This window comes from Takifugu rubripes, chromosome 13 (genome assembly GCF_901000725.2).
Source record: "Takifugu rubripes chromosome 13, fTakRub1.2, whole genome shotgun sequence".
NCBI classification, from domain to species: domain Eukaryota; kingdom Metazoa; phylum Chordata; class Actinopteri; order Tetraodontiformes; family Tetraodontidae; genus Takifugu; species Takifugu rubripes.
In genome coordinates, this window is record NC_042297.1 from 11390941 (window position 1) to 11402245 (window position 11305).

The 11305-nt window shown below is 47.9% G+C and overlaps 2 protein-coding genes across 2 annotated transcripts; one reads left to right on the forward strand and one right to left on the reverse strand.

Moving 5' to 3' along the window:
- The first annotated feature begins 518 nt into the window (after positions 1 to 518).
- Positions 519 to 3348, forward strand: tipin (timeless interacting protein). The gene is made up of 8 exons (XM_011609798.2): positions 519 to 711; positions 1332 to 1446; positions 1541 to 1634; positions 1744 to 1819; positions 1890 to 2012; positions 2081 to 2144; positions 2354 to 2578; positions 2658 to 3348. The coding sequence occupies exons 2-8, from the start codon at positions 1344 to 1346 to the stop codon at positions 2903 to 2905; spliced, it is 933 nt and encodes a 310-aa protein (XP_011608100.2). The 5' UTR covers positions 519 to 711; positions 1332 to 1343; the 3' UTR covers positions 2906 to 3348.
- A 14-nt stretch (positions 3349 to 3362) lies between these two features.
- On the reverse strand, positions 3363 to 9979 carry dis3l (DIS3 like exosome 3'-5' exoribonuclease). The gene is given in 19 exon segments (XM_003969722.3): positions 3363 to 4182; positions 4307 to 4478; positions 4561 to 4706; positions 4778 to 4956; positions 5030 to 5184; positions 5256 to 5491; positions 5564 to 5852; positions 5925 to 6017; positions 6122 to 6201; positions 6203 to 6373; positions 6441 to 6602; positions 6680 to 6849; positions 7011 to 7175; positions 7258 to 7330; positions 7595 to 7762; positions 7843 to 7978; positions 8206 to 8334; positions 9133 to 9286; positions 9711 to 9979. Coding segments are annotated over 19 exon segments (3135 nt in total). The 5' UTR covers positions 9847 to 9979; the 3' UTR covers positions 3363 to 3861.
- Positions 9980 to 11305: the final 1326 nt, after the last annotated feature.

Consider the following 11305-nt stretch of genomic DNA (forward strand, 5'->3'; position numbering starts at 1 on the left):
CTTTGTGCTCTTATCACCACAAACCTACAGGTGAAATCTTTCTATTCTTTATTTTCATTTTTATTTTTATAATAACTGTGTGTTCTGATTTGTAGAACGTAAAACCACACGTTATTTCTGTTGAGCAGCATTACAGCTTTTAGTTAATAGTAAAAGTAATTAAAAATACTTTAAATTGAATTGTTTGCTTACAATCAAACCCCATGATTTCTGGTGGTGGCATTACCTTTACAGAAGTCATTAAAGTGAAATCTTCGCTGACTTTGCATAGTTAAGTATATGATCTCAGGTAAATGTGCACAGATATATTTTTTCTTGCACTTTTGTTACTTAATTAGATTTATTTCCATTGTTATCAAAAGCACATTTTATATCAGATCTTCAAACATTTATGATAATGATGATAATGATAATAATAATACCTTTGACATTGATAATGTTTTGATGACATTAAACATAAATGTTTCTTTAGTTTTCTTTTGCCCTTTATTTTGAAATTCGGTGCGTACCACAGGAAGTTGGTGTCACGTGCCGCTCCTCACCGCGCGCTGCTCTACGGTTCGATGAGAGAGCTGTTGTAATTTATTTTAAACATTTTAGTGTCAGATGACAAAAGTATAATTTTCTGATCCGTATTTTAGTCAACCTGTTAACATTTTTGCTAAACGCTAGTTTGCATCAGCCAACCTTTTTGAAGGATCACTTAAACGGGTAAGTTTACACGAACGGTGTTTGATTAGGGGTTTTCTTTCTCTTTTTTTTTACCTTTGTAACACTTTGAAACATTGCTCAGGTCAAATTTCAGTTTTCTATTTTCAAGATTTGCGTGGTTCATCCAGCCATATATGCTGATAAACAGCTGTCCTCAGGTTGTGTTTTGATTGACTTTACATTTTGCCGCCTTCTGATGCGGAAGTTATGCTTGAACCATTTCCGGTGACGTTTGATAATTTATTATTGAAAGTAGGCTGATAATTGATTTCGTTATGTGATTAGGATTACTAATTAGACACCAAATGCATCATTATTTACTGTGTATTGATTATATCATCTTACTTTAATAAAGTTCAACTCACTTTCTCTGTTTCTACAGCAAAATTGCGTAACTGAGCTACTTTCTTACTATTCATCTGCATTAAAACATATAGAATATCTCTCACATTTTGGGGGCACGCAAACAACTTGAGTCATTTCAGTTCTTGGTGTCTTTGCGAAGCATTTGCTCATGTTCCAATATGTTTTAAGCATGCGTCTTATCAGAATTTTATATGTAGAATTAAATCAGTTAAATCCAGTGAGAGTTGATGTTTCTTCTTTTTTCCCCCTTACAGTGGTGACAAATCATGTCCGATGATGACGGCATACAAGGCACTGCTTTCCCTTACAGTCCATCGCCTCACTCTCCTGGGCAGGGTCGAGCAGAGGAGGGGGACCTGATGGAAAACGGTGAAAACTTTTATGTTCCAAGCATCACATCCAAAATCGCTCGACTGCCTTTGTCCTGATCCACCTTATTGTTGTGATGATGTGGTGAGTGCAGGGGAGGGAGATGGTGATGTGTCGAAACTGGCCGAGGTCCCGGCTGCTAAAAGGAAGGGAGTGAAAAGGCCACAACCCAAACTAGATTCCCAAAGGTATGAACGACTCCGGGGGCTTGTGCATCAGAATCTTCAAATGAACGTAGGTTCAACAGAGGTTAGTTTGATTTCACTGCTGTGAAAAGTAAAGCCTGTTTTTCTGCAGGTTGATTTCAGATCGAGGCCTTCCGGCCCTGAGAACCTTGTTTGATAATGTCCACTTCAAAGGCAAAGGACACGAGGTAACACGAGGTTCCTGGTGTCAACAGAGGTGTCGTCTTCATGCTGTTTCATACTATCGTCTACATTCAGGCTGAGGATCTGCGACTGCTCATGCAGAAGATGGAGAACTGGGCCCACAGACTCTTCCCCAAACTACAGTTTGAAGAGTTCATTGACAAAGTGGAGAGACTCGGCAAGAAGAAGGAAGTACAGGTGTGACCCGGACACCAGGCTCAGTCCCTGTCTTATCCACAAGGATCTAAATAGTTTTCTCTCTGCAGACTTGTCTGAAGCGGATACGACTAGACATGCCGCTGACGCATGAAGATTACTCAAGTCAAACTGGTAAAAGCCAAAACACACTACACGGACAGAATTGCATGTTTCAGTGAGGTCACCAAGGTAGACTCAAATGGTGAACAGGTAACCTGGGAAATTCCTCTCAGCTTCACTGATAAAAGTAGTTTCTTAAAAATTTCTTCACTCTGAAATCTTCATAGAATACACAAAAAAAAAGTTATTTAAGCAAAATAAATCTGCCTGTTTCCGTCTAGTGGAAGACGAAATCCTCCCTGAACCGCACGTCGTGAGCAACCCAGATCCCTTTGATGGTTTAGGCTTCTCTGACGACCTGCCGGGACTGATCCACTCCACCCCAGCTGCAGCTGCCCCAGCTGCCCCATCTGCCCCCTCGCTCACAGAGGAGCAGCAGCGGCGCATGGAGCTCAACAGGCAGCGCGCCCTTGAGCGGAAGCTCTCCCGCCAGCAGCAACATGCCGGTCAGCATTCCATTTTATTCTTCCCATATCTGCATATTACAAAGGACTCAAAGACACCCCCTCCCCCTCCCCCTCGCAGATGGGTCAGACTTGCAGCCTGTTGAAGAATTTGAGTCCATCGGTTCCGAACATCTCGACGAGTCCGGTCCTCCAGCCCAGGAGGCGGGGCAGCTGAACCCGGAGCCGTCCACCCAGCTGTCGCAGGCAGAGTCTGAACCCGCTGCTCCATCACCCAGATGTGAGGAAGAGGAAGAATCCAGCGTGGGTCCGGTCCAGAGACCCAGCAGCTGTGGTGAGGACGGACTGACCGGCTCAATGCTGAACTGAGGAGAATTGAACTGTTCTCAGCTGCTCCTAAATCCTTTCTTCTTTTTTATGGAAATACCCGTCACCACTAACACGTCAACATTGTCTCACTAGTCATAAACCAACTAGACACGGACACCAAAACCCGTCATTTTAATAAAAACTGTCTTTCTACATGATAAAAAGCACCCAAAATTGTTCAACTGTATGTTTACTGATATATCAGTCATTTTAGATTCATTAGTCCAGTCTTTTTTTTTTTGAAGATTCATTACTTTTTTCACGTTCAATAATAAACATTCCTTGGTAACGAGCTGGAGGAATCTGATGTGATGAATACAAATCTTTGTAAATCTGGTCTAAATCTGTTCTTTAGTGTGGGAGATAAAGGGTGATTCTCACTCTCAATCAAGAAAACTACTCGGCTCTTAAATGACTCGGATTATCTGTTCACCTGGAATAAAGAAGAAAAGTTTAGTTTCTGTTGTCAAGTTTAATTAACAAAATATAAAATCAGTCTGAACCTTTTATATCATGGAAACAGTAAACGCGCTAAAATCCAGGGGGGCATTTCCACACACCGGCGGTGTAGATGTGACATCACTACACTGAACATCTTTGTTGGCTGAGAGGAATTTTAATTGAAATTGTGGCCGAGTCTTTTACAAATACACCAGGAGGTTTTATTCAGCTGTTCAGCTGCTATTTATCAAGTCTCTCGTTTAGTTATGAGACACTCAAGTTCTCCATCAACTATATAAGCCTATTTAAATGTGCTTCCTTAATGCTGTTACCCATAATCCATTGTGCTCACTTAAACCTACGGTTCTATTAAAACGTCCATGATCGTGTCGCTGCGTTCACGACACCAGACGTGTCCTGTAATGTCACTAATGCATCATTCTTGTCTGTTTAAAAACCCACTTGATGAACCTGTTGTCAGCCAGCTCGGCGTGCGGGCCTGCTGATTTCAGCGGCTACGCCGTCGCTGCACACTTCTGGGCGCTGGTGTCCAGGTCCATGAGAGCCAGCTCCCTCACTTCCTCCAGGAGTGAGTACAGGTTGGGGGTTTTGCTCTGGCTGAACTGCCTCTCCTCTCGGGAGAGTTTAGCCTGTTTAGCCCTCTCCTGGGCCTGCTGGCTGGCCTCCTCGGCCAGGCGCACCACCTCCTGGACCAGCTGGTTGCGACCCTGCGGTTGGTGCTGCTGCGGCTCTGAGCTGAGGTGCGGCTTGTTGTTGATGACCTCGAGCTTCAGACAGTCGGCGTGGAAAGGAGTTGACTGGACTGAAATACGCACCTATCGAGGGATGATGGTTATTTTAGTCTGTTAATGTGCTGTAGGCTTGTTTCTGTTCATTTAGCGTTGTTCTGAATCACCGTAAATCACCATTAACGTTCGTCATGCTGTTAGTGTGACTTACTGTGATGTGGTCAAACAGCCTGAAGGTGGTGGCGCTGCTGCCGGAGCTGCTGATTATGTGGTCCGAGTGCTTCTGTATGGAGCCGCTCTTCCACTGGCAGGCGCCATCCGGTCCCACAGAAACCACCTGACCTTCCCGGTTTTTTAAGTACACCGGCCCTTTAACACCGTACCTGTGGGAGGAGCGGGAGATATGATGCGAGTGTCACCCTAACATTACCGGTGTGAAGTAATTCAACAATATCCCATACTGACTCTGGGACAAACACCAGAACGCCATCATTTTTGATGGAGTAGATGATGGCGTCTGCTGTGCAGCGCGGGTCCGTCTGAGGGTCCCGCTCTTTGAAGTACAGGCACTGGAACACAATGGTCGACAGCTTCTGAGCCGCGTCGGCCGCCTGTAGAGGCACCGGGTCAGAACAGATTTCGATCTAAAAGGTTTCTTCTCTGGGCACAAAGCTGCTCCTACCCGGTTCTTCTGGTTGATGTGCTGAGCCAGCTCTTCCAGCTCTCTGTTGCTGGCCAGTGCTCGTCCGGGGTCCTTCCCCTCCTCCAGGGCGACGGCGGCAGTGAGGAGGCGGTGCACCACCGTGTCAGCGTAGCGACGGATGGGCGAGGTGAAGTGTGTGTACCTGTCCAGAGCAAGGCCTTGGAGACAAATAAAACATAACCTTAGAACTGCTTACAGGTCAAAGGTCGACATAATAAACAGCCGGGGTACCGTAATGGTAGTACTGGTCTTGAGGCTGGAGCCCAGTGGAGAAGTAGAGTGCCTGCGACATGGCAGATGTGGCCATCATTCTCAGCAGCCTGTTCACCAGCGCATCCCGTGGGTCCACGGCCTGGTCCAGAGACTCGGCCAGATCCTTGTTAGACCTTTTAAAAAAAACAAAAAACAGCTGTCAATAAAACCACCCTAAAAGATGCCCCTTCCTCTGTTCTGTCACCTTGTGCTGATGGTGAAGCCCCTGGCCGTGGCGCTGTCCACCAGCTGACTGAAGAACTCCTGGCGGGGTGGCGGGTGACGCCTCAGCAGGGCCTGATGGGGGAAGGTCTCTTGGATCTTGCGTGCCACCCAGTGGTTGGCGTAAATCATGCACTCGGCCACCGTCTCATGGACCTCCAGGGGCTGCCGGGGGACCAGGGCTGTGATGTTTTTGTCTTTGTCCAGCTGGGCTTGTACCTGGGGGGAAAGGAGGGGTTACATATGTGTTTGAACTTGCTTCGTGGTGGTTTTGCTGTTGTTTGATCTAACCTCCATTCCTTCCAACTCCAGTGCCCCCCCTCTGTCTCTGCGGGCTCGCAGGTGTCTGGCCACCTGAGTCAGCATCTCCAGAGCCTGGGTTAGCTTAGCCAGCTTAGCATCCTTCTCCTCCGGCCTGAGCGCGGCCAACTCGGGGACCTCGGCCGGCTCCCCGTTGAGGAGCGCCTGCGCCAGCTCGTAGTGCAGCTGGTAAGACGAGCGGATGATGGTGCGGCCGAACCACACGTCCCTGACGGCGAGGGTGTGAGCGTCCAGCTGCCAGATCACGCTCATGGCATACCTGGGTTTAAACGCCAATCGTGAGTGGAACATCCAAAACACCCTTGAGAGCAAAACTGTGACGTTGACTGACCTGTCAACTCCTCCCAGCAGGGAACAGAGGTCTGAACTCAGGACAGGCGGCAACATGTCATACCGGCGGTCTGCCAGGTAGTAAGTTGTGGCCCTGAGTAACAACGAAGTGCAGCTTTAAAAAACGTACCTTATCTCTTCAAATGCTAGTCAAATGGAAGCCTAAGTTGTGATGGGGGACCCCAGCGAGCTCCTAACCGAAGGCGTGCTTCTACGTCTGTGAGCGAACCCTCCGCGACAAAATGTGTGACGTCAGCAATGTGGACGCCCAGCTCCAGCGCCGCCCCCCCCGTCCAGCCTGTGCACCGACAGCGTGTCGTCCACATCCTCGCAGCCGCGCGGATCGATGCTGAACACCAAGCGGCTCTCCCGCAGGTCCCGCCGCGCTGCCACCTGGGCGGCATCCACCCGCCAGGGCCTCTCAGGAGAGTTGACGGGCATTTCTCTGAGCTGGGAACAGAAAAGGGACGATGGATGTCGCGTTTCTCGCCCGAAGCTCGGGAACCTCCGCTCTGACCTGTGCCTCTGAAAAGGAGGAGACGTGAATGCAGTTCTCCACGAGGATGGTCTGGATCTCGGTCTCCAGCTCTCCGGCCCGGCCCAGCACTCGCACGGTGTGTCCGTTTGGATACTGCGAGGTGCTCTCCCAGGAGTCGATGCGCACCACCACCCTGTGATCCTGGAGGAGACCAAAGCTCCAGATTCATCAGCGGCTCCTGGTTCCCCTCCGTCGCTACGAGCAGGAAGGCAGCAGACCTGCAGAGCGTCGGCCTGCTGAGTGCTGATGCGAATCTTTGGGATGCGGCGATCCCAGGGAACCGTCAGGATGTGCTTGGAGTTCCTGCTCTGGGGTTGCGTCCCATCCCTGGGAGGAAAGGTAACCACGTAATCCCTCCAGTTCCGCTGCAGGATCCCCACAACGCGGCCTGCGGAATCACAGCTCGGTATTCCACACGTGCACACGTGGAGTTTGTCTGCTCGTGCTTGACGGTGGTTTAAGGTCTGGCCCAAAGCTCGACTTCCCTCCCTTCACTGCCAGAGACCAAACTTTCTCCAACCCTTTCTGGTACAATATGGAGGTTCTGACCTGTTGGCATGGTTTTACTCTCGCTCTCGTCCCCGTCCCCCTCAGCCAGAGCTGTGACCCTCCCCTGCCACTCGCTCCGGGGCAACAACTCCGCCACAACCGTGTCTCCGTGCGTTGCTCTGTTACGGTTCTTAATTCCCCAAACCAACACGCCGCAGCTCAGATCTGTAACAGGGGAAACGGCCAGCGTAAGAGAACGGGAATTCTGGATGGAGGTTGAGCTCTGCTGGTCGTGACCCCCCCTCACCTGTGTCTTTGTTGGACAAGCCGTCCGTCGTGACGATGGCTTCATTGTGGTGCTTGCTGATATTCAGAGTTCCCTGGTTGAGAGTCAGTTCAAAAGTCATTTAGAAACATTTAACCTGGTTAAAGAACGCCCCGCCAGCTATGCTTGAATGAGCCATTCGGCTAACGAGCACCTGTGATGGAGGTTCTACTGTTAAATACGTGAGCATTAAAATCAGACTAACTAATTGCACCAAATTAACAGACGTATCTGTGATTATTCACCCTATATTATCACTAAATCATATTTTTCTTTCATCAGCTGAGCTCTGTGAGCCAGGTTTACATCGGGCCTGTACCTGAATGTAGCGTCCAGCCTTGATTCCTGCCTCCAGGACTTTGGCGTGCAGATGCTCGGCATACTCTCTCTGTGAGCCCTCGCTAACCTTTTCTTGCAACGCCTGCGAAACGGAGCTGTACAGCTCGTGAGCTGCCCGCAGCTCCGGCCAAAAGTCCCGCAGAAAATCCTGCAACGGCAGCATATTTGACAAAGCAGCTACGCAGGCCAGGAAAAGCTGCTGAAAACGTGGCGTCGACGTACACGTACCTGGACGGTGATGACATACACACCGGCTGTGAGGTTGCAGTACTGAGCTACAGCGTCCTGGTCCTCAGTGATCATCACAACTTTGATCTGACCTGCCAGGTGGTTGTAGTACCACACTGCAGCAGAGTAAACACTCCTAAACAGGACGACAGATTTGAAGTGGTCCTGAATATAAAGTGCCTCATTACTGCCAAGGATCATCTCTCCCCGATGTGCTGCCTCCGTTACGTCTTTACTGTAGCAGATGTCAGCGCTGTAAAACTGCTCAGTGTGTTTAGACGGGAGCTGCTGAATGAGCATTTATTTCACCTACGCGTTGAGTCTGCAGCAGAGACGAGACAAGTCAATGTTGTTTCCACTCACCTGGTCTGCCACTTCTCCAGGCTCTCCCCCTTCTCTCGGGGACAGTAGGAATATTCTTGAAACTCATTGGAAAACAGCACGCAGTCATGGCGAGGGTCCTTGATGAGGTTTCTCAGACGGTTGTACTGCCTAAGCACGGGGGAAAATACCCTTCTGATACTTCATCTGCTGTTGTGCTTGGCCTAACGTTGCTAAACATAGTTGATTCAAAATTGTGCAAGTATGACAAAATATTTCCTCTGCAGTTCCTCCTCTGGCCACTGGATGGCCACAGCTTCACGTGAAAACAAAAGTAGATTCTCTAGGAGCCAGATGACTTATTGTTATTGTAACTTGCTGCTTTTGAATTACATTTTCACTGAATATTTTAGGGGTAGAGTGCAGCCTGAGTCCAAACACAATGATTTCCATCTCACAGCACAGCCGCAGCTGCAAACAGGACTTCAGAAAATGCTTTCATCCCAGAATACTGATGCTGACAAGGGAGGAGGCTTCGCCCAGTCCTCACGAGGTAAATGTAAGCACGCACACACACACACACACACACACAAGCGACTGTTTCACTCACCCAGCACGGCATCGTCACACACCTTATCAAAATGATGTCTGATGGAACATGTTAGAACCGCCGTGTCGGCAGGAATGTCGCCCAGTGATCAAGTGGGACCGCTCGTTTAATACGTTCGTTGGGTTTGTCAAAAGTGCAACTGTGCGTTTATGTGGGAGAGACATCCGTGACGGGCTGCACCTCATTAGACTTCTTCAGCAGAGCTCTGATACAATGAGCTCAACCCTCATCCACGCCGCACATTTCTGAAGGTCCACTGTCATCAGAAGCCAAACTGTCCCCCAGACCTTCAGGTGGGACTTTTAAATCTTGTAATCACGTGATCTTCGTGTGTGTGTGTGTGTGTGTGTGTGTCGTACCTGCGTCCCTTGCTGTGCTGCACAGCCTGGCAGGCCGTCTGTGTGAAGATGATGCCCCGCAGCTCTTTGAACTCCAGGATCTCCAGATAGTCAGCCACGACCCCGACATCAGGCACCACATAGTGGGTCAGATCTCTAGGCAGGACCTTACCATCTAAGCAGAAACCCGACAAGAGACCTTCTTAGTTGTGCCATAAGGGTTTTATTACATTTCGGTCGCGTTATTGACAGTCTTGTGGAAACAACACTGAAGCGCGCGCACAGTCAATCCAAAACTAATGTGATACAGTTTGACATTTCGAGAAAAGATTTAACTTTTGTGAACTTTATACGTAGTGACTTATAACGTAAATTATTAGGACTTGCCTTAAAATGTGCTTAGACACTCGACATGAGTGCGATACGTAAAAACACACCTGGCTGCTAGCTTTAGCAAAGCACACAACCAAGTTAGCAGTTAGCTTAGATGTAAAGGTTAAATAATTAGCTACTTTAATGACAGAGACGTTCGGTGTCACTGGGGTTTGCTTGTGAACCGGTGCTTGTGCGTGTGCACCGGTGCGTGCGTGCGTGTTTACCGTTGGCGCAGTCCGCCTGACACAGGCACAGGCAGCTGTAGCAGGGAACGCGCGCTCTCAGGTAGTGTTCGCGGACCACACGAACCTTCCTCCCGCGGCTGCTCTTCAGGTGGAGGATCTTCTCGGTTTTAATCATTGTCGCCTCCTCATTAAAGCTTCGTTAAGATTCCTTTTGGCTTTTACCACTAAGCTGTAACAGAGCGCGACAGAGACAGACTTTAACGTCCATGTTGAAACTTCAAAACCACGCGAGAAACCAGCACGACGTCATGACGCTTTCCGTGCCGCGTTCAGCAACTGTAGGAAAATAGAGCACCCGTGAATGGATGGAAAAAGGGGGAAACGTATATAATTCATGTATAGACAAGGAACTTTATGCCAATCACAAACAAGAGCTGCCAAACTAAAACTAGCACCAGTACTACTAGCTTCTGTACTAGTACTAGCACAACTACCTTCTGTATTCCAGTATAACCAGCACAACCATTATAACCAGGAACCAACCTCTGACTTTGGGGGCTGCCGGACAGGTGGACCCGCCCAGGCTGACCCTGGGCCACATTTATCATGTAAAAAGGCACCTGGGTTTATGTTGGTCTTTACATTTATTTTATAGATCCCCAGAGATGGTGATAGTCTGATCCAATCAGATGACACAAAAGACTATTTTGAAACATGTCAAAGAGAGATGAACTCTTATCTATAGGAGAACCTATAGAGTATCTGATCCCTTGATCATCTTCATATTGTTTGATCTTGTGTGCTGAGTTTTTTCGCAAAATAAATGTCATGAATAGAATTGAATGAAACTTTCAGGAAATGTTGATCATGAGCGAGCTAATTAAGTTTTGGTAAGGTTCCAGCATCTGCAGTGTTTGACCTTTGATCATCCAAAATCAAATCTATGTGCTTCGTCACAAAGTAGCCTTCTATGTTACGTAACCTTACATCATTACTGCCTATATTCACACCACTACAGACGTAATTCATAATGCTGGGGAACTGACCTTTTTGGAGGTGGTCTTTGATCTCTGAGTCCCATTTTTCCCTTAGTTTGTGATTCTAAAGATCTAAATGAATTGCCCAAATTGCTCACTGATTAGCCTACATATTCAATTTAACTGGTGTTGGATTGCAGTACCTCTCGTGTGTCACTGCCAATCCGCGTGTTCTTTAAATGAAGACTTCCAGTAAACAAATGTCAATTTCAAAATGTATTTAGCAAACAGATGTATTTAGCAAACAGAATCAATTCAAGATACAAATATTACAGAGCTCTGGGCCAGTTCATAACCCTAGCAACAACAAGTCAATTGTCAGGGCATGAAGTCTGACGACCTAACTATCCCTTGACCCAGTCTTTTATAGAAAGACATATGTAAATTATTGATGCTAATTCAGTCCAATCCAGTCCTTCTTCTTGGATGACCCCATCTTCTTCTTCCAGCCTCCTTTGGTGTTGGTGTGGTCCTTCTTCTCCATTATCTTCTCCAGATAGCCAGGTCCGAGGTCATATTCCTGCCAAGGAACTTATCAACACCAGTAAACTACGTTGTCATGTTTTACGATGGGGATCTACCATTTCCTGTCTGGCT

Coding starts and splice junctions, on each gene's coding strand:
- tipin (XM_011609798.2), top strand. CDS start 1,344: ATGTCCGATGATGACGGCATACAAGGCACTGCTTTCCCTTACAGTCCA. Junction 1,820..1,889: donor TCAAAGGCAAAGGACACGAG/GTAACACGAGGT, acceptor GTCTACATTCAG/GCTGAGGATCTGCGACTGCT. Junction 2,579..2,657: donor CCGCCAGCAGCAACATGCCG/GTCAGCATTCCA, acceptor TCCCCCTCGCAG/ATGGGTCAGACTTGCAGCCT.